The sequence below is a fragment of the Cucurbita maxima genome, unplaced genomic scaffold (assembly GCF_002738345.1).
Source record: "Cucurbita maxima cultivar Rimu unplaced genomic scaffold, Cmax_1.0 Cma_Scf00007, whole genome shotgun sequence".
NCBI lineage: Eukaryota > Viridiplantae > Streptophyta > Magnoliopsida > Cucurbitales > Cucurbitaceae > Cucurbita > Cucurbita maxima.
In genome coordinates, this window is record NW_019272023.1 from 587,426 (window position 1) to 612,997 (window position 25,572).

The 25,572-nt window shown below is 37.8% G+C and overlaps 4 protein-coding genes across 6 annotated transcripts in view; 3 read left to right on the plus strand and 1 right to left on the minus strand.

The window, feature by feature from the left end:
- Positions 1-1,109, minus strand: part of LOC111481434 (scarecrow-like protein 9) — a 4,744-nt gene extending 3,635 nt beyond the window's left edge. The window contains exon 1 of the mRNA XM_023126841.1: positions 911-1,109. The gene's annotated coding sequence lies outside the window, so the exon portion shown is untranslated. The remainder of the gene's footprint in view (positions 1-910) is intronic.
- Positions 1,110-1,661: 552 nt separating this feature from the next.
- Positions 1,662-8,085, plus strand: LOC111481435 (RHOMBOID-like protein 1). Of its 2 annotated transcripts, XM_023126843.1 has the most exons (10): positions 1,662-1,825; positions 2,009-2,109; positions 2,842-2,982; positions 4,161-4,697; positions 4,890-5,210; positions 5,341-5,504; positions 5,714-5,877; positions 5,967-6,226; positions 6,787-6,913; positions 7,746-8,085. In XM_023126843.1, exons 4-10 carry the CDS (start codon positions 4,690-4,692, stop codon positions 7,866-7,868), a joined length of 1,167 nt encoding a protein of 388 aa, XP_022982611.1. In that variant the 5' UTR covers positions 1,662-1,825; positions 2,009-2,109; positions 2,842-2,982; positions 4,161-4,689; the 3' UTR covers positions 7,869-8,085. The 2 variants fall into 2 exon arrangements, with proteins under 2 accessions (XP_022982611.1, XP_022982610.1); XM_023126842.1 differs by lacking the exon at positions 2,009-2,109.
- Positions 8,086-9,234: 1,149 nt separating this feature from the next.
- LOC111481437 (transcription factor AS1-like) lies at positions 9,235-11,281 on the plus strand. 2 transcript variants are annotated; one of them, XM_023126847.1, is made up of 2 exons: positions 9,235-9,311; positions 10,407-11,281. In XM_023126847.1, the coding sequence occupies exon 2, from the start codon at positions 10,506-10,508 to the stop codon at positions 11,136-11,138; it is 633 nt and encodes a 210-aa protein (XP_022982615.1). In that variant the 5' UTR covers positions 9,235-9,311; positions 10,407-10,505; the 3' UTR covers positions 11,139-11,281. The 2 variants fall into 2 exon arrangements, with proteins under 2 accessions (XP_022982615.1, XP_022982614.1); XM_023126846.1 differs by having other exon boundaries at positions 9,240-10,107.
- A 1,213-nt stretch (positions 11,282-12,494) lies between these two features.
- LOC111482399 (E3 ubiquitin-protein ligase PRT6) lies at positions 12,495-25,217 on the plus strand. Its single transcript, XM_023128154.1, has 18 exons — positions 12,495-13,005; positions 13,321-14,433; positions 14,717-15,924; positions 16,022-16,162; positions 16,839-17,082; positions 17,166-17,888; positions 18,205-18,396; positions 18,527-19,188; positions 20,512-20,563; positions 20,814-21,447; positions 21,806-22,011; positions 22,093-22,619; positions 22,708-22,812; positions 22,952-23,018; positions 23,120-23,197; positions 23,342-23,410; positions 23,872-24,100; positions 24,348-25,217. Exons 1-17 carry the CDS (start codon positions 12,937-12,939, stop codon positions 23,944-23,946), a joined length of 6,165 nt encoding a protein of 2,054 aa, XP_022983922.1. The 5' UTR covers positions 12,495-12,936; the 3' UTR covers positions 23,947-24,100; positions 24,348-25,217.
- The last annotated feature ends 355 nt before the right edge of the window (positions 25,218-25,572 follow it).

Genomic DNA, 25,572 nt, shown 5'->3' on the forward strand with positions numbered 1-25,572 from the left:
AACCTTACAGCCAAAAGAGCTTTAAAAAAGCTACTCAAGTTGGCTTGAATTGAACCTACCTTGTCTAAGCCATCTGGAAGCGAAAATTCTCCCTCTTGGTTTACATTTTATGAAAATAAAAATTTGGTGTCCATGTTATAGATGTAAGTACAAGGGATTCAATACTGTCCTTAAGCCATACTTATCTATTAATATGGAAGCAAAACATATATATATGCATACATGTGTACATGTATAGTGTGCGTGCATTGTTAGCTTTTTCCAAGCTTTCTTCTTCTTTTGCCTTTACTCCATCACTTCATTTACACTCGAGACTAAACTGACAATCTGCCTATTGGAGATAAATGATGACCAACTTGAAGTGACAAAGTTCATTTAGACCTTTTTTCACCGTATTGGGTCAACGGCTAAACATACACACGAGCTTATCCAATGAAACTGAACAAATTTTACTCTTTGAAGGAAAGTAGTGGCTTCCACATGCTAAGGACAAAAGAGTGGGCCACACATAAAAAAAAAAGCACCCCCCCTCCACACACACACACACACACACACTCAAAAAAAAGAAAAAAAAAAGAAAAGAACTCTCAATAATCCAAATTTCAAATGTTCAAAATCTACCAGGTCGTTGATGACATCCACAGAATTTGAGTTACAGCATCCCAGAATCTAGCTTGCCTGATAAATAACTAAGACTAACTCCTAGTGAATGCTTTACACCTAGTCATTAAAAGAGCTCGAGCACAATCAGGTAACGATAATAGAAACTAAATTGATCGATTACTCAAATGAAGACGTCAATAGTCAAAATGAATTCAAACATGCGCAGGTGGAGAACGATCACAGAAACTGTAGAGATACTTAATATGCTTTGCTTTCATTGAAGCAAAAACTATATGGAAATGCGTACCTCACAGAAACCCTGGGTTACAGAGAAGGATGTAGAAGCCAAGAGAACGATGGGGAAATTGAATTTCGACTAAAAACTTTTTGTCTCTGTAAATAAAATTAGCAGTGATAGCTGGTTCGCCTGAAGCTACAAAAGTTTCTAAAAGGAAGTCGGAGGTTGAAGACGAATCCCAGCCGTTGATTCCGATCGCACTGGCTCAGCCAGTTGCCCGAATCAAAAACTACCAATAATCCCCGTATTTTCTTAATAAACATATGAAACCTACTCGCTTTTTCGAGTCTCCTCCATTCACAGAGCGCAACGTGTCCAATTAAGTCAGCTCAAATTGCTTTAAGCATGCAGGTTTACTAAAATACCCCTGGCTTAAAAGTGCGTGTGGACGTGGATAGGGACCACAAGTCACGCACGTGTTGGCACGTGGAACAGATCGGACTTGTACGGCGGAGAGAGAGAATACCGGAAAAAAAAAGGAGGAAAGATGAAGAAGTCTCTAGTGAAGTGCACGTCCATCGTAGGTTTGACCTGTTTGAACTTTCCCGCATTTGGGGGATAGGTGCGAACCGGATTCGATTATTTTTAAAAATTTCCCGCAATTGGGGGATAGGTGCGAACCGGGTTCGATTAATTTTTAAACCTTCCCGCGGCGGTAACTCGCGCAAACATTCGGTTCGATGCATGAAATAAGCTAAGTTGCGCGCCACTTACATTTTTAATAAATAAAAATATTTATTAAAAATATTTGCAATCTTTCCCTCCTGTTCCGCGCTGTTCGGAGAAACGGGACAAGGACTTGGAGAGAATTGAATCAAACCGAGGCTTATTTTGATCTCAATCGTCATCTTCGACAGTCGATCAAGAACAACTACTCTTATCTTCATTCTCTGTAGCGGAGCCCTAGTTGCCATCGTCTATAAGGTGCGACGCTTCTTTCCTTATCGCTGCTCCATTCTTTCTTATTATTTCCTGGAAGCGAACTGTTTTCAGTTTGTAGTGGTTGCGTCGATGATTGTCTGATTTCTTGTTCAATTGTCAATTCACAAGTATCTGCGGCATCGATTAAAACTAGTTTACTCTCGGTTTGCTTGATTGTTCTAGTAGTTGCATCAGTGAGATTGCCTGGTTTATTTTGTTCAAATACAAATGACAGTGTCTGCAGCGTTGATCAAGGCTAGTTTACTCTCAGCTTATTTGAATTTGAGGTAAACTGGAAGAGACGAAGATATAGAACTTCCTAATTCGCTTTGTGAAGCAATATTTCTTACTATGTTTATTAAGTTGAAACCAGAACTTTAGTCTAGAAGTTGTTGCTGAAGCCTGATGATCTCGTGCAAACGATGGATGTGATGTTTCCGGCTCTCTTCCCACTTTTGTATTCGTAAAATTTTTCATTCTCTTTGTACTATACTCACTTTTCCTTCAAAAGAATTTGGCGTTTTGCATGGCTCTTGCTCTAGAAGCTTGATTCTCTTGGTATTTTTGTAGTCCAGAAGATTAGGATTTATCTATGTGTTCTTGTAGGTTACTTGCAGATTTTTCTGCATGACATACGCTTGATAGCTTGCAACCATGCATTTTATAGTTGTTAGTTTGGCACTCAACAAGGATTGTCAAATTGTTGATGCACGGAGGCCTGAATCTAAATGTTGCTTCTGTACCTTAATCTTGAATTGCTACGAACTGCAGTATGAGAAAGTAAAACTTTCTGTTATTTTTTTAGTTCCTTTGGGCGAGATTGGTGAGAGTTTGAATTCGGTTTCAAATGCGAATGGTTCACTTAGGATAGAAAATGCTAATGTTTATCTATGAAGTTTACATGCTGTCATTTCTAGGCAAAACTTGTAGACGGATAATTTCAGTCAATGGAAACGGAAAGGAGACAATTGACAGTTTGTACTGTAATGGCTCACTTGGCATGTTTGCGTTGGTTTCAGTTTATATTCATCCAACCTGAGTTCATGACATGATGTCGGGCACTGGGGAAAGATATCTCCAAGACGATGCCGATGAAGCAGCTGATGAAAATGGCAAGCAGTCCAGCGCACAAGAGTGGACGGTAGCTATCGCTGCAAAAGGTGAGGAAGGCGTCATGACTGGTTCATCAAACGCAATCCATTGCTCTATTGTCATGAGCATTGGGAAGATTTGCAGGTGCTCTTGTCAGTGTCCAAAGAGAGCTAACAAAGCATATATTGTAAAGGGCCTTTGTGAAAAGTCAGGAAGGATGGCTGTTTGACGACCTGACTTTTTCGAAGGTAGGTGGGACATGGGGGCTGTTGAGGATTGTTGGGAGGGAGTCCCACACTGACTAATTTAGGAAATGATGAAGGGTTTATAAGTAAGGAATACTATCTCCATTAGTATGAGGCCTTTTAGAGAAGTTCAAAGCAAAGCCATGAGAGCTTATGCTCAAAGTGGACAATTTTATACCATTGTGGAGATTTGTGATTTCTAACATGGTATCAGAGCATGCCCTAAACTTAGTCATATCAATAGAATCCTCAAATGTCGAACAAAGAATTGTGAGCTTCGAAGGTATAGTCAAAAGGTAACTAAAGTGTCGAACAAAGGTTGTACTTTGTTCGAGGACTCCAAAGAAGGAGTCGAGCCTCGATAAGGGGAGGCTTTTCGAGGGCTCCATAGACCTCAAGGGAGGCTCTATGTGGTACTTTGTTCGAGAGAAGGAGTGTTGAGGATTGTTGAGGATTGTTGGGAGGGAATCCCTTGACTAATTTTGGGAATGATTAATACTATCTCCATTGGTACGAAGTTTTTTGGAAAACCCAAAACAATGAAAGTTGATGCTCAAATTTGACAATATCATACCAGTGTGGAGATATGTGGTTAGAGGCCTCATCAATACTCTCTCGGTTGCCGCCCAAAATGCCCAAGCAGTGGCCTTCTTAGAGAAAGTCCAGTTAAAAACAACAATGATCATAAAATCATTCAAAATAAAGCTTAAGCAAACAGATTTATAGTTTTCCACAGGCCGATTGGACTTCGGACCATTGAAATCATAAAACCCTGATTGCCGAAGTCCCAGTCTCGGATCCAGACTCTTTGTTTTGTTTCAACTCATCTAGTTTAGATGAAATCTTTTGTATTGGGAATTGATTTATTCAGCCAAGTTTAGACAAATAATGGCCATCTTCAGTAGCCCCTTCTAGCACTAATTTATTATTTTATGAAACAAATAACAATCTTTGAATTAATTATTTTATGTGTATTATTGACTTTGATTCTTCTCATTCAGAGTAGGTCAACCAATTTATTTGAAGATTCTGATCGTTGAATTTCTTAAACTGGAGTTGCTAGCTCAACTGCAACTGCCTGATCGGAGGTGTCCCCTTGTTGCAAGTAATTATACAGCCAAGAATTTACAGATGCATAATAGCAATTGAAGTATTTGAAGAGTACAGTATGTAAACATTATACGGCATGTTATATTTAATATTATTTTGACAATTTTGTTTATGTTTGAAATGAATAGCTATTCTTATAGTTGTAAACATGTGAAAAGTTCAGTTCTTGTTTGATTGATTGGAAAAGGAAACGAAAAAACGAAGTTAATTGGGTTCTGAATTTTCTTCCTCTTTGGGATTTCATAATTGGCCCCTGCAAAATGGAATATTGCTGTATGATTACTTGAGCAACCAAAGAAAGAAGATCCTTCGCCTGAGAGACTTGTAACACGAGCCATCTCTCGTTATGAACAATTGGGCGTCTCTCATGTATCTCTAGCCGCCATGGTAGGTGGCCTTTGATTCTTGCACCTTCTAATTATGACTCGGTAAGCCTCTATCATTGTCGACCATTTTCACTTTCTTAAGTAAACTTTTTTATTAATATATATATATATATTTATTTATTTATTATTATTATTTTTTTTCTTCTTTCTTTCGTCTTTTTTTATTTTCTTTTGAGTTGTTGATCAAGTTCATCCCATCGTTTCATCCTATTTTGTCTCTCTAACTTGAGAAAGAGCTTCAATGGCGGAACATCACCCTTCGGATATTCAAATCAGGGTCAATTCCCGGCAAGGTACTGCAATACATCCTGTAGAGGTGGATGCCCAGTCGTTGCAAGCGTCGGGTTCAATTGCTTACAGGGAAGTCAAGCAATTCAAGAAATGGATCTCTTGGTTAATTCCGTCATTTGTTATAGCCAATATTGTTATGTTCATTATCACCATGTATGTTAATAATTGCCCTAAGAATTCAGTCACTTGTATTGCTCGATTCTTGGGTAGATTCTCTTTCCAGCCCCTAAAAGAAAATCCTCTGCTTGGACCTTCATCTTTAACGTAAGTTGGTTCCACTGCGTTCTCATATTTTTTTTCTTCCGGAATTCTGTGTGTCAATTACATCTTGAATTTTTCGTCGTTCAAGTGAACTATGCATTGTCCACTGAACCAATTATTGCTTGTGTTTCAGGCTACGGAGTATGGGTGCATTAGAAGTTAATAAAGTGGTTCATGGAGACCAACTGTGGCGTCTCGTCACGTGTAATTGGTTACATGCCGGTGTTTTTCATTTATTGGCGAATATGTTGAGTCTCTTAGTCATTGGGATTCGTCTTGAACAAGAATTTGGATTTAGTACGTACCTTTGATCATTCTTTCCTTTTCTTTTCTGGTGTTGGTAACAGAATTATTCCCTGAAATGCCTATTTAAGAGGCGACCTTTGATTGTTGGCCACTTTATTAAGAGTTCTGTTGTTTTCCTAGACATGGATTATTCTATGTTTATATACAGTTGATTCACTGGCCTTCCACCCTTAACCAACTCTTTTGTGAATGTCTTGCAGTACGGATCGGCTTGCTATATGTTATATCCGGATTTGGTGGGAGTCTGTTGTCTGCTCTGTTCATCCAGTCAAACATCTCTGTCGGGGCTTCTGGTGCCTTGTTTGGGTTGCTCGGAGGAATGCTTTCTGAACTCATCACTAACTGGACGATATATTCTAATAAGGTACTCTTCAAGCCGCATTTGTATTGAAATTTTCTGATGAATCCTGACACTTAGCTTGGTTGCATTTTCTGGTCTCTTTGCCCCTTCAGGTACCAGCTCTTCTTACTCTGTTGGTCATTATAGCGATCAACTTGGCAGTAGGAATTCTTCCTCATGTTGATAATTTTGCTCATATCGGAGGATTTATTTCTGGATTTCTTCTGGGGTTTGTATTTCTCATTCGCCCGCAGTTTGGATGGGTTAGCCGAAGATATACTTCTATAACAGATTCTTCCATCCCCGTCGAACATAAATTCAAGATATATCAATGCGTATTATGGATCATTTCGCTAATACTTCTGATTGCCGGGTAAGCAATTCACATATATTTGTGCTGCCTTTATCCAATTGTATTGAGAGAGCATACAAAATTAGAAAGTGGAATCACAAGGTATAGGAGTTTTTATTTTTTATTTTATTTTTTTTAACCCAAGATATCTCAAGAAACCATTAACTTGATGTCAAAATATGCTTATAAAATCTTGTTTTGATGGTTAAACAATATTTCAGCGTCCCATGGAACTTCTTTAGTTATAAAAAAACGAAAATAATCTTCAGAAATGTTAAGTTATTGGCTGTCAACTAGAGGAATACACCTTCACTCTATGATCTGAGTACTTAATTCCAAAGTCATTGCATAGTTGAATCTTCATGTTTCAGAAAGATTAGTTTGATGAAGTTAGAATGTGTATAATACAACTTCAGATTCAATGTTGGATGTAGATTTTTACTTCCAGGTTTCTTATTGATAGTAGAAGTAAAAGATTCTTTCTTTCAAAGAAGTGAAGCGACTGAGATTATACCCATCTTGTTGACCTATTTTGGCAAGATGATTTAATTTTGAAACTGATCTAAGACGTTATTTTCCAGGTTCACCGTTGGCCTGGTTTTACTTCGTCGAGGATTTGATGCAAACCGTCATTGCTCTTGGTGCCATTATTTGTCTTGCGTTCCTACTTCGAAATGGAGCTGCAATTCAGAACCTACATACTGTTTGGTAATCTTTCCTTCTGCATTCTCATTTCTCCTTGGTTTTTCCTTACAACAGAGGATTTTCTAAAACATTTCATACCTCACCCTAATTAACAATTATTTAAGGCCTACTTTATAGTCATTTTGTTCCCTTAAAAAAAAAAAAAAAGTTTTCTCATAGATTCTTTACTTAATAATCTAGTTATTAATCGGGATTTTAAGAGCCCTAAAACAAAGATTTTCAAGATTTATTTTTATTTTTGAACTTTAGTTAGGAATTCGAGTATATTTAGCAAGGTGAAAAAAAAAAGAAAAAGAAATCATAAGTGGGTTTTAACTTTCAAAAACATAAAACTATAAATTATTATCAAATAGCCATGGGCATTCCAAAATTGTCAGGTGCTTGAATTTATATGAAGATAATTTTAAACATTGATAACAGTGGGCAAGTCTAAGACATTATGTTGGTACAAGTTAATAAAAAAAAAAAAAAAAAAAAGAAATATACCAATTTTATTTTTTGATTAAGAAAACCACTAAATTGAACTTTGAGGAGCTTTTGAAATTTGAGAATTAAATAGTGAATACCTGGATTTACTAGCTCAATTCTGTTGACATGCGGAAATTCACCTATAAATTTATCTCAAGANAATGAATGTAAAAGAGAAAAAAAAAAAAAAAAGAAAAAGAAAAGCGTAGTGCCCATCTTTGTATGAGATAAAAACTCAAAATCTAAGAAATCATAAAAGTAATATATATTTTGTTTTGATTATTGAATTGATTCTGAAATGAAATTTTAGGTTTATACCAACTCCTTTCATCTAAACTTTTTCCAAATTTCCATCTTTGGTTTTCAGTCACATCAGGTAGGTAACCAGTTGAATCTGACGTGCTCGAGCAACGGCAAATCCGGGACGTATATTCTCCCAAATGCGTCAAACTCTGAGATACAAGGTTTGTGTTCTGGGCTTTGTAACTGATTGAATGAAAACCCACACCACTTCAGGAAAATCATCATCCCCTTGGACCACATGTTTCATCCTGCAAATACGCCTCTCTTCTTTCTGTATATGCTGTATTTTCCCCTCCACAGCCGTGTGTGAAGTCATTTTATCAGGTTTCATGAATGCAGGCTTCAAACACACATTTTAGTCATCAGGGCTCAGAACTAAATGAAAAATGGCTTTGCCGCATTTTTTGTGTGGAAAAACAAAATATATATATATATCATTTTAGTTTTTTAACCCCACTTTTTGCGTTTAAATGTTCATATGGTACAACTTTACTGCAGATGTTTACAATACTTTTTATTTCTTGGCAGAGGATACTAAGTACAATGTTATTGCAAATTTTTTAACAATATGCATATATTTTTATTAATTGTGATATTAATACTTTTAATTAGATGCTTTGATTTAACATTTCAGTTTTCTTCCGTACGTAAATTTTTATTTCAGATAAATTTATACACATTTTTTAAAACGCCGTTAAAACGCCGTTAAGTATAAATAAAAAGAGAAGGAAATAAAAACAAAGGATCTCCAACCGGATTTTGTTTCTTGACCCTATCGATACTTCCAATGGGAGTTCTTAAAGTGGGTGGTGGGGACTTTTTAAAACCAAACATCCCCCCCCACCCCCCCCACAAATTCCACGTGTTCACACCAAACCGCAACTAGGGTGGGGCTGGGGCTCGTCTAGAACACCCTATCTCTAGGCCTTATTCTCAGTTATAGCACAAATACCAATTCTATATTTTTTTCTATTAAAAAACGTCGTCTGTGGGAATCGAACCCACGACCACGTGGCTTACGTGATTAAAAGCCACGTGTCTACCGGCTGAGCTAAGACGGCTTGACTGTAATGCGGTAAAACAAAATATTAAAACATGCTTTAATAATGGTGGCCGGCGGTGGCGGTTTCCCGGCGGACATAGGCGGATGTGAGTGACCGTTTCGAGAACGCAGGCAATGTTGAAGGTGGTAATGGTTCAGTGTTAAGTCGGCTTTTGCAGACTGAGAGTGATTTTGGGTTAAAGAAGAGGATCCCCCTCAATTTCACGGCAGCTTTGAAACATCAAATCCCACTCTCCTTTATTATTATTTTATTTTTTCTTCTTTTTTTTTAAAAAAAAAAAAGAAAAAAAAAACGAAACCTTTTATTCTCTATTTTGTTATATAATAAGCAGCTTTTTTTCACCGTTTAGCTTTCGTATCAGTAAAATAGGATGGGACATGAGTGCTTTTTTGAGGCGACAATAAAGTGATGAAGAAATTGCATGGGGGATTAGATATAGAAAGTGATGAAGAAATTGTGAAAAAGAACAAGTTTTCATTAGAGGTTTAGATGGAAAGATATGGAAAGATAAAAGAGACGTAACGCATCACTGACAAAAGGAGGAGGAGGAGTAGCAGAGAAGAAAGGTTGAGTGTCCATCAAAGTCCGTCGCCTCGGGCCGCGAAACCCGGACTACAGTCCACCCTCTTAATTCCAATTCCAATTTCATTTTCTGGGGTTTGTTTTGCTGACGTCAGAGCTTCAGAATTCCCCTTCTCGGCGGGGCCACCGCAAGGATTCCGCGATCCTCACTCTGACTCTCGGACCCGGTGGACGCTCTCTGCTCTTCTTTTGCCTTATTCGCCGCCTTCAGAATTCCCATTCGCTTCCTTATCCTCCATTTCTCTCTCTTTGTCTCTCTTTGATTACTATTACGAATGAAAAGTAATTACATTTGAAACTAAACCCTTGATGAGAATTTTGATAGGGACAGAAGTGAATGAGTGGAATGGAGGGTGGCGCAGGTTAAGCGCTTAAACCAAGCTTAAAGCTTTCTGCACCATTAAATGCCAAGCAACACCCACTCCCTTCCCCCCCCTCCCTTTCTCTTTCTGGCGCTGCAGCAGCTCTGATCCTCAGCTGTTTCGCTCTGTCTCAATCGTCCCCTCTGCCTTTATACATATATTATAATCCAACAGTGACTAAACCAAAGTTAATGCCTGCTGTGGCTGTGGCTGTGGCTTTCCCACCCCCTTCTCTATCACTCTCTTCCATATATTTACCTCTTTTCTTCCCTCTCCTTCAGCACAGCACAGCACACCCACGCCCTTCACTTCTCTCACCTTTTGGGGGCTTTTACAGAATTGGGTTTCTTTTTCTCTGTTTGTTTCCACTGAATTGGGCTCTGTTTGGCTGGGGAACCTTGTACTTATCACTACCAGTGTATGCACTCATCTCCCTTTCACCTTTCATCTTTTTATGTTTCTTTTCTGGTTTCCATGTGTTTTTATGCACAATTCTCTTGGATTTAGCACAATTTTTGGTGATACTCTAATGGGTTCTTCCTGTTTCTATCACTGCTTATCTCTGCTTTGTTCTTCATTACTTCATTACTTCAGCTTCTGATCTGAAATGTAAAATGGGTCGAGCTTTGATTGCTGTGTTAGTCTGTCTTTTCCCTGAAATTTGTTTCAGTTTTGTCATCTTCTTATCATAAGTTCTTGATGTTCATCCTTTCTTAGATGCTGTGAAGAGGAAGGCTGTGGGGGAACTAATAAATGTGGAGCCTTCAACTCAGCTGTGAGTGTACGTTTGTAAGGCAATTCAGTTAAAATTATCTCATGGCCACTTCCAATGGGGGATTTCTTCAAACGGATTCATCCACTCCGCCACCGTCTCTTCCTCCTTGGCTTTCCAACTCCAACGGCGGTTCTTTGCTCCGACCGCCTTCCCCGTCGGTTACCTTAACGCTCTCTTCCCCCACAGTTCCAGCCTACTCTCCCATCCCCTGGCTGCAACAGCCAGAGAGAATCCCAGAAAACATGCCTCTTGTGTTGGGCAATTTGGCACCTCATATGTCAATGGCATCATGTGGTGGAAGCCTGTTTGCTTCGGAGCTTGTGGAATGCTGCCGAGAGCTGGATGAAGGGCACCGTGCTTGGGCAGCGCACAAGAAGGAAACGGCGTGGAGGTTAAGACGACAAGAGTTGCAATTGGAGTCGGAGAAGGCGTCCCGGATTCGTCAAAAGATGGAGGAGGTTGAAGGGAAAGTGAAGGCTCTTAGAGAAGAAGAGAAGAGTGGTTTGGAGCGGATTGAAGCAGAGTATAAGGAACAATTGGCAGGGTTGAGAAAGGATGCAGAGGCCAAAGAACAAAAGTTGGCTGACCAATGGGCTGCTAAACACTTGAGCCTCACTAAGTTTCTTGAGCATATGGGTTGCAGGACTAGAATTGCTGATTCCAGTGGTAGGTGAGTTCAAGTTTGGTGATTGCCTCTCAAGTTCTTCATGGAAAACCCTTCCTTTTTAGGTACTCTTTTTGTATTTTTACTTCCATTTTGTATCCATTGACATCTGAAATTATGCATCAATGTCCTCCTACACTTGCCTCGTATTCATATATGGTGTACAAACATCTTCTTAACAGACGTATTTTTAAAACGTGAGTTTGTCGACTATACGTAATGGGCCAAAGTGGATAATACATGATAGTGGTAGGTTTGAGTTGTTACAAATGGTTTCATAGCTGACACCATGATATTGGGCCCCAAGGGGAGAATTGTGAGATCACAGGTCAATTGTATAGGGCGAAACATTTCTTATAAGCGTGTGGAAACCTCTCTCTAATAAACACGTTTTAAAATTGTGAGGCTGACAACGATAAATCGAACAATATCGGCTAGTGATTGGCTTAAGCTGTTACAAATGATATTAGAGTCAAATACCAGACAATGTGCCAACGAGAATGTTGGCCTCTAAGAGTGGGTGGATCGTGAGATCCCACATCGGTTTTGCCGGTGAGGATGTTGGCCTCTAAGAGGGGGTGATCGTGAGATCCCACATTGGTTGTGCCAGCAAAAATGTTTGGCTCTTAGAGTGGATCGTAAGATCTCACATGGGTGTAGAAATCTCTCACTAACATTGCGTTTTAACACCTATTATTACAATAAATATTATATTATATATATATATCGATGGAACTCTCACTAACATTGCGTTTTAACACCTATTATTACAATAAATATTATATTATATATATATCGATGGAACTCTCACTAACATTGCGTTTTAACACCTATTATTACAATAAATATTATAAAAAAATTAATAAAATAACAAATGTATGAACACCAATTAGTTTACCATTACATCCACTCTCATTATATTATTTAAAATTTATATGTATTTTAGGAGTGGCTTGTCATATTGTGGCAATAATTCATACAATATAATAATTTTAATGTTATAACATTCAATGTATTCCATGATTGACTATACATTTAATTTTTTATTATTTTATTGAGTTAATTTTATCTAATAAAGAAAAAAATTTTGAAATTAAAAATAAGGTGGAGCTTGATTTAATTATGGGATTAAGATATTATTAATCTTTGTTCTTCCAATTGGTGAAGAAAGCAATAATTTGAAAAAGAAACGCTTAATATTAATATTGTTTAATAATGTTGAAACGAAGAGGGGAGGGGGAGAGTGTGTGGCGGCCCAGACAGGCGCACATGTGAAATGGGCCTGGGCTGTTTCCGACAACAGCATTTTATTACATTTCACCGACTTAAGCATTGCGTGAGACAAAATATGGACTTTACTTATTTATTTTTAATTAAAAAAAGGAAAAATAGTTACGCAATCGAAGAAAGATACGATCAAGATCAACCATTTCCTTCGAAGGGTTTCTGCATTTCCGTTTGTAATTTCAACAACTTTGGACGAAATTTCTTACTTATACTTACCTTCCGCGATGAACTTTTTTGTGGACGATGTTCGATTTTCTATACGCTGATCGCGGTTCTGAAATTTGGTGAAACAGTCCACTATTGGGAGCGCAGAGGGATCAAGAAGATAATCTCAGTGTTGAAATTCACTGCTCCTGTATTGAATGATCGAGACGGGACCAATTAGAGGATTGAATTTTAGGTTTCGGATTTCTTGTCGAGTAGTTGTTGGTTGGAGTTGAAACCTGGGGAGTGCAACCTCTCGGCTACGGCGCTGTTTGTGTTGCGCTGACTGTTTTGTGCCATATTGGCGCTCCCGGAGAATGGACGACATGGATATTGGTTCCCCTTCTGAATCTGCGCCACTTAAGCCGCGTGATCGAATTCTGCGGGTATGCGATTCTCTTTTCCCGTTTCCTATTTGTACATTTCATTTCAAATTCGGTGTTGATTCAGGTAAGGATGTTCTTTCTAATCCCACATACTTTGCTGCCCATCTTGCAATCAGTTGCTGTTAGTGTTCTTGTTCATGGAGGAAATGGGTGTATTTGTCTGTCGTTGTCTTTACTTTGTAGATGCGTTTATCCTATTCTGTTATTGAATTTTCTGTTCAATTTCGACTTGGAACTGAGATAGTGTGTTGCCTCGATCAAACTCTGATTATCATCGGTTTACTTGTTTATAACTCTGATTCCCTTGTTTGTCAGCGACTAGCTGTATTTGGAGTTCCTGATGAGCTATTGGATCAACTTTTTTGTGGTTTAGTTTCTTTTGTCAAGGACAACAAGTTTCTGATACCGCAGCTGGTGTCTGCAATTTTGCCTACTGATGTTGAAGTGGTAGAATTTATACGAGATGCTAAAGCAGGGTCTAAAAAATCTCTGACGGGCCCAACTATGAAAACTCAATTCCGTGAAAGCATGATGTGGTTACAGTGGTTGATGTTTGAAGGTGAACCAGCCTATGCTCTGAAGAATCTGTCAAAAATGAGTATTGGCCAGCGTGGTGTATGTGGTGCTGTTTGGGGCCACAATGATATAGCTTATAGGTGCCGCACTTGTGAACATGACCCAACTTGTGCAATTTGTGTCCCTTGCTTTCAGAGTGGAAACCACCAGGACCACGATTACTCCATAATTTATACAGGTGGCGGTTGCTGTGATTGTGGTGATGCAACAGCATGGAAGCGGGAAGGGTTTTGCTCAAAGCATAAAGGTGCAGAACAGATACAACCTCTTCCAGAGGAATTTGTTAAATCCGTAGGGCCTATACTTGATGCACTCTTCACTTCTTGGAAAAACAAACTCTTATCTGCCGAAGATATTAGCGTGGAAGACCCTAAATTGAGTGACCGTGTTACAGAGCATAAAAAGGTTGCAAATGAGTTAACATTTGCCGTTGTTGAGATGCTTTTGGACTTTTGCAAATACAGTGAAAGTTTACTCAGCTTTGTTTCGAAGAGGGTGATTTCTTCGGCTGGCTTATTGGATATTTTGGTGAGGTTAGAGAGGCTTTTAACTGATAGTGTAGTGAAGAAAGTCCACGAGTTACTTCTAAAATTGCTGGGAGAACCTATATTTAAATACGAATTTGCAAAAGTATTTTTGAATTATTATCCTACTGTTATCAGTGAAGCGATAGAAGACAGCAGTGACCACGCTCTTAAGAAGTATCCACTATTGCCAACTTTCTCAGTTCAAATATTCACAGTTCCAACACTTACTCCTCGTTTGGTGGAGGAAATGAACTTATTGTCCATCCTCTTGGGATGCTTAGAAGATATTTTCATTTCCTGCGTAAGTGAAGATGGTCGCCTGCAGGTAAAGCATCCTTTCTTATTTTCATTTCTGCGCACTTGGTCAATTGTTATGCTGTTCTTCATTCATTAAATGTGTTCTTAGTAGAAGATAGAAACGTGTAATGTTCACACATATAGACACAGGCAATGAAATACAAATGACCTCTGTAATGTTATAATGAAGTCATTGACAAATATCCCCCTTAAAGGCTTCATGCGTTCATAATAATAATTTTCAATTAGTACTCTTTTTGGCATAGTTCTGCTTATTTGCTTTCTTCTGATTTTTATTTTCTCATTTATAGGTTATAAAGTGGAGTAATTTGTATGAAACCACCATTCGTGTAGTTGAAGATGTTAGATTTGTTATGAGCCATGCTGTAGTGCCCAGATATGTAATCTATGAGCAGCAGGATATCCTAAGAACTTGGTTGAGACTGCTGACTTTTGTGCAAGGAATGGATCCTCAGAAGAGAGAAACAGGCCTCCACATAGAAGAAGAAAATGAAAATGTCCATTTACCTTTTGGTTTAGATCACTCTGTTGCTAACATTCATTCTCTATTAGTGAAGGAAGCATTTTCTCCTGCTAATTGTAGTAGTCGTGAAGATACAGCTGATGCAATGTCCTTCCAAACGTACAAGCAGAATGTGGATGATATAGATAATGTCAGGCACGCTAAAGTAGGACGTTTATCACAGGAAACTGCTGCATGTAATGTATTGGGAAAGGGTAGTAGATCCACATCTGCATCAAGAGTTGATGAAGTTTGTCTAGATAAAATTTCACCAACTATTATGTGGCTGACTTACGAGTGCTTGAAGATTATTGATAGTTGGTTGGCAACTGAAAGTACTTACGGAAGCATTCCAAATATGCTTGATGATAGCATCAGCCTGTCTCCTAGTTGCAAATCTTATTCATTGAGAAAAACATCTGCCCCATCCAAGATGGAGAAGGGTAAATTTATTTTTGAGAAGCTTGCTAAAAGAAGCAAATACCATATTAGGCAATATTCCTCACGTATGTACAGTGGCCTTCAAATGAGTATTGACAATGAGCATGGTATAAGTTGTGGGGAGGACAGCCAATTGATGGATGTGACCAATGATACAGTTACTGATGAGGACTATGCCATGGAGGTTGATGCACTACATTTTCTAAGCTCATCTGCATGGCCAAACATTGTTTATGATGTTAGTTCCCAGGACATATCTATTCACGTTCCATTACATCGGCTGCTTTCCCTGCTTTTACAGAAGGCATTGGGAAGCTGTTTTAGTGAATCTGTGGTGCCAAGTGCAACAGGTGCTAGTTCCTCAAATTTGTCATCTGAATATGTGGACTTCTTTAAAAGTGTTCTTACAGACTGTCACCCGTACGGTTTTTCTTCATTTGTTATGGAGCATCCTCTACGCATTAAAGTTTTTTGTGCTGAGGTTAATGCTGGAATGTGGCGGAGGAACGGAGATGCAGCACTATTGTCTTGTGAGTTGTATCGATCGATCCGCTGGTAAGTTAACTTTTGGGAAACAAAGGACTTGTGTTCTATCTTCTTATTTTGGTATGCTATATGGAAACTTGCTGCTATTTTAATGGCTTTGTAACAGGTCAGAACAATGTCTGGAGCTTGATCTCTTTCTGCTGCAGTGTTGTGCGGCTATGGCTCCACCTGATCTTTATGTCAGTAGAATTATAGAACGCTTCCGGCTGTCAGACTATATTTCCCTAAATGTTGAACGCCCTAGTGAGTATGTACTCATCTATTACTTTGACTTGGAACTTATTGTTCTTTTAAAATAGGGTGCTACTTAAACCCTTGTTTAATGCAGCTTGGAAACATTCATTATAGTATCTATATAAAATATATATATTTTGTAAAGAAACCAAATTTTTTGTTGAATCATTGAAAAGTTACAATAAACATGAATTCAAATGAAACCTTAGTATATTCGAGGATACGAAAATAGGACCCTCCTTTTCCTAATTTCACACTCTACACTGACATCCCTTTATATCGTTCATTTGGATTCTTTTGCAAGTATCTTTCTTTTGGATTGGAGTCCTTTATTATAGTTGAAATCTCCTTTGTTGGACTTAGTTGTTTTTGTGTTTAAAAAAACTCCATTTATAAAGCTGACATTTAGGCAGATTATAATACATTTGACAAGAATCAGTTACCATAGATGTGATAATTATTTGAGACAGCACAACACATCACGAAAGTGTTAAAGAAAAAGATGGGGTAATTTTTACTGTTTGACAAATTATGCAGGTATTGATAATTATATTTGAAACAAATATATTTAATGGTTGGGAGAGAGCTTGCAACCACGTTTAACTACATATACTATACAATTACCCCTTTCATAAAGAATTGTTTTGTTTTTAAAATTTTCATACGAAATATAAAACACTGTTCTGCAGGTATGAGCCTACTTTAGTGCAAGAGATGCTCACATTGATCATTCAAATAGTCAATGAAAGGAGGTTTTGCGGACTTACAGTAGCAGAAAGCTTGAAGAGAGAGTTGATTTACAAGTTAGCAATCGGAGATGCTACTCATAGTCAACTGGTTAAAGCACTCCCTCGTGATCTTTCCAAGTGTCATCAGCTGCAGGAAATTTTGGATACAATTGCTGTCTATTCCAATCCCTCTGGATTTAATCAGGTTATGCCCCTTACCAGTTTGGGTTATCTGTTGCGTACATATTTTTGTTCATTATTATTTCCTAAGACCTAAATATGTTTCAGGGAATGTATTCCTTACATTGGAAGTATTGGAAAGAATTGGATCTGTACCACCCTCGTTGGAGTTTACGAGATCTGCAGGTTGCTGAAGAACGATATTTGAGGTCATGTAGTGTCTCTGCTTTGACCTCACAGCTGCCTAAATGGACTAAAACATATCCCCCTTTTAAAGGATTGGCTAGAATAGCTACTTGTAAAACAGTCCTTCAATTTGTTCGCGCTGTGCTGTTTTATTCTGTTTTTACTGAGAAATCAACTAAATCACGGGCTCCAGATAGTGTCCTGTTAAGTGCTCTGCACTTGCTAGCATTGGCATTGGATATTTGCTTTCAGCAAAAGGAATCGAGTGATCAATCATTTTATGGTCCAGATTCTATTCCCTTGCTTCTTTTTGCTGCTGAAGAAATTGATGAGGGTTTGGCATATGGTTTCGGCAGACAAAGCTTGTTATCTCTTCTTATTCTATTAATGAAAATGCACAAGAAGGAAGGGCGAGAAAACTTTTTGGAGGCTGGAAGTTGCAACCTATCCTCTCTGGTTGAAAGCTTGTTGAAGAAATTTTCAGAGGTTGATTCTCATTGTATGGGCAAAGTACAGCAACTTGCGCCTGAAATTCTTGGTTACTTGTCAGAATCTTTGCCTAGTAGTAATACTAATAGACCGAGCAGAAGTTCTGATAGTGAGAAGCGGAAGGCAAAGGCTCGAGAGAGACAGGCCGCCATATTAGTAAGATGTCTTCTTTTTGAGCAAGTACCTTTTTTTGTTTATTTCTATCATTTTCTTCCAAGGAAGAATATTGTTTTCCATTTGATAGATAACTCTTTTGCATTTGGAAGGCTTTCTTTTTATTCTGATCTTGTAAGGGTTAGATTGAAGTTAAAGTTCCTACGTATATTGTAAATTCATTGGGCTTTTATGGTATAAGAGGTGTTATCTACCTTGGTAAACTTTGGCTGCATTCACACATGGCAATGATGTTTATTCTACCTTTGTTACTATGAACTTCGGCTTAATACTCACTTTCCTGGGTGGTTGTCTGTAGGAAAAAATGAGAGCCGAGCAATCAAAATTTTTGGCCAGTGTTGATGCTTCTGTGGATGATGATGATCCAGAATTTGGGCAAGAGTCTGAGAAGCCCGACGTCAGTGTTAGTGCTGAACAGTCTGAAACTGTTTGCTCGCTTTGCCATGATTCGAGTTCCAGCGTGCCTATTTCTTTTCTGACTCTTTTGCAGGTATGTGATCGGCTGTTTGCATTTTCTATTAACTTCATTTTATTTCTCCATTTTGGTTTATTTTGTGTAATAGAATTCATCCTTTACAGATTCCTGGTTCTGATTTTAAAATTTGTCCTTCTTAAACTAGAAATCAAAGCTTGTGAGTTTAATTGATCGAGGTGTCGTGTCATGGGATCAACCTTACTGGAGAGATGAACATGCCTCAACAATGTCAAAAAGAAACCTTGATCAATCAGGACTAAGCACGTCTTCTGCAAGTTCAGGAGGGATTTCGTCTCTGCAGTTAACAGAGCTCATTCAGAATGCAGTAAAAGAATATGCCAATCATGGACTTCCTGGGGAAGTTGGCGCTTTTCTGGATTTTGTCAAGTCTCATTTTCCTCCTTTACGAAACAGTCAAGTGCCTGGTACATCAAATGATAAAGGAGAAAAGATAATATTCAGCTTTGATACATTGGAAGAAGATATTTATTTGTCTGTTCAAAAAGAAATGCACGATAGTCTGCATTCTAAATTCTACGAGGATGAAAATTTTTCTAAAGCTGTAAGAGGAGAAGATTCCATGTCTGTGCTGCATGTGAAATATATAGCTGCTCTATCAAGAGAGCTGGCAGAAAATCATGCAACTTCTGTAAGCGCTCATAATGTTGACACGCTGGTAGAACATTTGCAGCCTACTGCATTTAATGAAATTGGTCCTACAGACTGTGATGGAATTTATCTTTCTTCTTGTGGGCATGCTGTGCATCAAGGATGTCTTGATCGATACTTATCTTCACTGAAGGAAAGGTATCCTTTCTACATTAATTCATTTTTGTTCTTCATTCATCATTGAAATTCCTTTTTTTTTCTTCAAAAAAAAAAAAAAAAAAAAAAAAAAAACAGAAAAAATCACTTTTGCTCACAACAGATCGTCTTTTTTATTGTGATTATCTTTCGTTGCAGTTTATGGATTTAGAAAATCGTTTTATTGTGTGTGGCCAACCTTTAATACTATATAATCTGATGTTTTTTTTAATTATTTGTTTACCCTATCCCAGGATTTTATTCTTTAGAGCTTTAGTTTCAATTTATAAATCTGATTTTTTGTCGCATTATAGAGCAGAGGTGCAGAAGTAGGAAAAGCTAGTAGTAAGAAAAGGGAACTTGTGGCAATTTGTGAATTCCTGTCTGTGGGAAGATGGAAGTGATAGTTAAAGTTAAATGGATTGAGAATTGAATTATCCTCGAGGTAGACCATGGTACACCCTGGTTGTATATGGTTGTGTTTGGTCATCCCCTAGGGTTTGGTATTGAGAGGATTGTATTACCAAATATGGCATCTACTTGAAGTTCTAGAATAGTGATAGCTGATAACAGTGTTTTAGTACATTTGTTTTTTTTTTCTTTTATTTCTAGAGACTGGGGGTATTGCTTACAATGGCAAAGAGGCCTCTGTCTGATGTAGTTCACTGTGTTTTTGTGTTAGGCCCTCTATTGTTAATACTTATGCTAGAAGGGGCAATAAGGGAATTAACCAGGGGGCCAACTGTTAGTGAGACGTGGGGAGTTCGTTAGTACATCTGTTAGGGCCAGGGTATTAGTAGTATAGTATATGTTGCCTGTGTCTGTTTACTTTTTATTTTTATTTTTTTTATAAGAGGGTCTGTTTACTTTTTCTTATCACGTAGTTTTAATAGAACAGTAGTTCTAGGGCTTGGGAGAGTTTACCGGCTCTCTCGAACTTGCTGGGTGTTATTGTTCACATTTTGATGTTGTAATCATGATATTGTAACTTTTTGTGAGTCAAATTAAATGCAAGGAAACATCCGTACATTTTGCTGTCTTTATTTACTATTGCTCGGGAGTTATTAAGGCAAGGTTTGAAGGAGGACTTTGTCATACTCTTCCACTGATATATAGTTAGAAATAGGGCATTGTAATGGCGTTACTTGAACAGGATCCGTTCTATAGGTTGTACTTCTCTATCCCCAAGTTGAATTAAGACATCGTTAGTTGTATGTGTAAGTGCAAGATGTACCTATTTTCTTAGACTGCTTGTTGGTACACTTTGCTTCTTTATGTTCCAATATGTTTTAATGCCAAACATATGTTCTTTTCTTGTGCTTTCAGGTTTGCTCGAAGAATTGTATTTGAAGGAGGGCATATAGTTGATCCTGAGCAGGTATATGTATCTCTCCTATAGTTCTTCATTCCGCGTTTTCTTAGAATAAAGAACCATAAAGTTTAATTAACATAATCATAGGATCAATCATCTTAATCAGAAGTTCAATGCCCCAGCTTAATCCAAAACTTGATACTTCAATCACTTGACCAGAGAATCATCTCAATCAAAACTCAGGAATTTTGTGGTTTATATATATATATATTCTATATATGTGTGCTAATTTAGGAAAATTTGTTTCACGTAACAGGGAGAATTCTTGTGCCCAGTGTGTAGACGTCTTGCAAATTGCACTTTGCCTGCATATCCTAGGGAATCTCAAAATATTTGGAACCCGGCGACGAGTTCAGTTGGGAGTTTGTCACGGGTTTCAGGTCATCTTAACAAATCAACTGAAAGAGGGAATCCACTTTATATTCAGCAAGCAGTGGCTCTCCTGCAATCTGCGGCTAAGGCTGTTGGGAGGAATAAAGTGCTTAAAGATATTTCTGTACATGGACATAGGAAAGTGAGTCATGATCTTGAAGTTGTATCCCTTGTTCTGTCTAAGATGTATTTTTCTGAGAAACAGGATAAGTTAATAAGCTCCTCGAGGATTAATCCATCAATTCTTATGTGGGACATGCTCAAGTATTCCCTCATATCAATGGAAATTGCTGCCCGTAGTAAGACTGATATGAACCCCAATATTGGCCTGAATACGTTGTATAAGGAGCTTAAAACTTCTGGTGGTTTTGTATTGTCTTTATTGCTAAAAGTGATACAACGCGTTAAATGTGAGGATTCTCTCCTTTTGCTTCAAAGATTTTGCGGTATTCAAAGGTTTGCAGATTCTATCTGCTCTGGGATGTCCAATGAAAATGCTAGCGACTCATGTGGACGAGGTACAACTCAGGGGCTTAGAAGTATCTTTATCTTTTTGGGTTATTTTTGGCACTCCTTTATTGGATTTTATTGTATCACTGTCTTTGACTTCGTTTTCTGTAGTGTGCACTTCAGGGACAGAGTTGAATGGACACTTAGAATCTTGTTGAATTTTTCCAAATGTCCATCCATGTTCTGTTTAGGACAATTTTTTTATGAACTAATTGTCGAGGATATTAGATATGATGCCTCTTTATTCACGGGCATGAGCTTTCAATAAATGCTAAGATAGATTCCCATCTGAAATTCTTTCGTGGAGTTTTTCTAGATATATCTTCCACTCTTCAACTTATAGTTTTCTGATTGATGCTATTGCAGGTATCCTCCACATCTTGACCAGCCTTCGTGTGGAATTGCCACAATTTGATATCCAGTTCTTGAGCCGAGGATCTGATCCTGTTCTTGCCCATGACCCATTTGCATCGTTGATGTGGGTTCTCTTTTGTCTTCCTTTCCCCTTTTTATCGTGTAGGGAATCCTTGCTTTCCCTTGTGCATATCTTCTACCTAGTTTCTGTGGCCCAGGTATGTTTGAAGCATTTAAAGTTTCAATGTTGATTATGTTCTGCCAAATCTAGATTTGTAATTTTGAAATATTCATTACAGGCTATAATCTCATCTTTCATCAAGTCTCAATACAAGGTAGATGAGTTGGGCTTTAGCGATTCCTTGGTTGCTGATATTTGCAAAATTATGGAAGAATCTGAACATGCGCGACAGTATTTTGTTTCAAATTACACAGAGCCGTCTTGTAATGTTAAGGACATGATACGTAGCTGGACTTTCCCTTATCTTCGGAGATGTGCACTACTTCTAAAACTACTAAATTCCTGTGCACTAGTGCCAATTTTTGATGGAGAGACTGCTTTAGAAACATATCTTGCCGGTAACAATATGATTGACAACAACACACTGGAACTCAACGAAAATGAGAAGCTTGAGAAAATTTTCGAAATTCTTCCATTGGATATTGTTTTTAAGGATGGAACCTCACGGGCACTTGTTTCGAAGTGGTTTTGTCATTTTAATAAAGAATTTGAGTTTCAGAGGTCTAAAAACATAAAGCACTGCACACCTGCAGTACCTTTTCAATTAATTCGTCTGCCTCATGTTTACCACGATTTATTGCAGAGGTGTGTTCGACTTTCTATTCAATTTCTCTCTTTTATTTATTCTGTTGTTATATTGAAGTGGGAATGATCGAATTTTCTGCTTCGACAGGTACATAAAAAAGCGATGCCCTGACTGCAAACACGTTATTGATGATCCTGCATTATGCCTGCTATGTGGTAGACTGTGCTCCCCAAGCTGGAAATCCTGTTGCAGGTCTTTTTGCCTTTTAAAAATAGTTTTACTTTCAAAATTGGCTTATAAGGATCGATGTTTATTTTCATAAGAAAAAGAATTATTCTGTGCTTTTACTGTTAGCTATGAAGTTTTGAAAGTTAATTATGTTTGTCTCAAGGGAAAGTGGATGCCAAGCTCATGCAAATATCTGTGCTGCTGGCACTGGTGTGTTTTTGCTGATTAGGGTGCGTCATCCTTTAACCTTGTGTTCAGGGATCCTTCTGTTTTACATATTTCTTACTCGACAATGGGATCAACTAAATGAGATTCCGCTTTATTTTTACAGAGGACCACGATTTTACTGCAGAGATCTGCACGTCAGGCTCCTTGGCCATCTCCTTATTTGGATGCTTTTGGTGAGGAGGTATATTGTCATCTTTATCAATTGTAAATTATGATGGGTTGTTGATGAAATTTCTCCTTTGTCATTTTAAATAAGTATTGTATAGCATTCTTTTTGGTCATATTCATATTCCGCTGTAACCTCTTGTTTCCTTCCTTGCTGCAGGATATTGAAATGCGTCGGGGAAAACCATTGTATTTGAATGAAGAGCGTTATGCTGCCCTTTCATATATGGTGAAGAAAACAAACTTTCTTTATGTTTTCCCCCTGCCATGACATTTGTTCCCTCCCTCGTTTTAAGTGACGAAGTTTTCTCTTCTTTGAATATTTGAAGTGAGGCCTCTGATAAATTATAAAAATTTGCTATTGACCCCTAAAGACATAGCCACCTATCTATGTGAGAGACCAGTTCTATGACATTTCCATTTTTGGTTTTTCGTTTCTCGGTTCTCGTAACTATTTCTTGTTTACTTTTGTTCAATGAGATACAAGAACTAAAACATATCTCGTTATTTTTACCTTGTAGTTCACTTTTTCATTTGATAGTGTTCCTTTGACTTCAAACTTAGTGAACTTGTGGAGCAGATAGTTTCTATATTTAATTAAAATTAGAATCGCAACCATAGAGAATTGAGTATTGAATAAAAATGCTTGAATGATTCTTCTTCGTAGATTAACTTCTTTTGTTTTTTTAGGTTGCTTGTCATGGCCTTGATCGAAGTTCAAAGGTTCTAGGCCAGACTACAATTGGGTCCATCTTCATGATTTAATCTGGAGTATACTTTGAGGCGATTCCTTCGGCCACTAACCACGGTTCAGATTTTGCACTTACCTGTTATAGTTCATGCTGAGTTCCTTGTCCTAGTTTGCCTAGCAGCGAAGTATTCTACACCATGGAGGCATTGATAGGGATGTCGAATACAGGTATGATGAACATGGAAACCCCTATATACCTCTGATGTAGAATAAATATCTATTTGTATAGAATTTTAGTTGTATATGTTGTATAGCCTTTCTGGTTTTCATGAATCACCATTGTGTACTTTAATCTTTATTTTGAAATATGATATTTATCTATTCTTTTTAACAATTTCTCTGTTGTTTGTTATCAATTAACATATAAAAATCCATCTCCGTGTACCAATGTCTACGCCTATCCTATTTGTCACAGTTTTCATATCAATTCTAGAAGGGCTGTAAAGGAGGGATTAATGAGCTTTTTAAGTTCAGGCATGAGGAGTTAGCCTTTTGACGTTCCAATGTAAATTCTCTGCTACAATGTTGACAGTGTTGCTATGCTGCTCTGCTCTGTCATCAATTCCGACATGTCTTCTTTTCATTCGAGAGATTTTTCTTCTAAAACAGTATTATTCTGGACATGTATTCATGTTTTTGGTTGTGTAGTTATTGGTTTTCAAGAATCCGTACTCCTACGGAACGAATTCTCGTGCACAAGTCTTTTCAGAGGTGAGAAATGGCCCTTTATTTTCATTTGTTGGAGTCGGTAGCCAGTGGCCCAGAGGATCAAAGATGCATCATCCACCTTTCAATGTGCAGTGTGTTGGAAGTATTTCTGAAGTTGACGTGTGTAAAGTGCGCTTGTACATAGGGAGGTTGCTCGGTATGGTAATTTAGTGGCAAAGCATTGTTTTGGAGTTGCCTTCATTTCTGAATCAAGGCCATTGGCATCTTTCTATTTGGGGGGTGGAGATGGGAGTGGTGGCCATTTTGTTCTGTCAAATCTGGCCGTATGAATTTGCAATCAGTTTGTGCAATTATAATGGAAAGGTTTAGATCCCCAAAAAGGAAAAAACTGAATTGTTCTGCCTATTTTTACATGTAGTTTGAAGTTCAAACCCATCGTTAGAAATCAGCACAATGAATCTTCTTTTAAGTACATAGGGAAAGTAGAAGGGGAGCTTATTGTGCATTTCTAGTCCACTCAATTTTTTATTTGTTAAATCTTCATTGTAAAATATCAATATTCACTCTTATATTTTTCCTTTCTTTGAACTCTTTATCACATTTCTCCAACTCGATCATCTTTTCCCAATGTCTTCCGTGTCATCCTCCTCTTTCATTGGAGAATGGGTTTCTTTGAACCATTGATTTTTTTACGCTCAGAGAAAACAGTGTGTAAGAGTGGAGATTTAATTCTCCGATCTTTTACTCTGACAATTGATTTCTTTCACTAAGTATACTACAAAATATGTAATCTTAGTTGGTGAAAGACTCCACAATCAAAACAAAGAATAGCTTTAGGTTTTGCAGGTTTCAATGGCTCAAAACTACATTTGTTACGATTTTATTTTTGCAAGAAATGATTTGATTGGTGTTATGAAATTACAAAAGGTAGAGAATCTCATGTGGTTCGCAGAAGATATTTTTTTGCAATC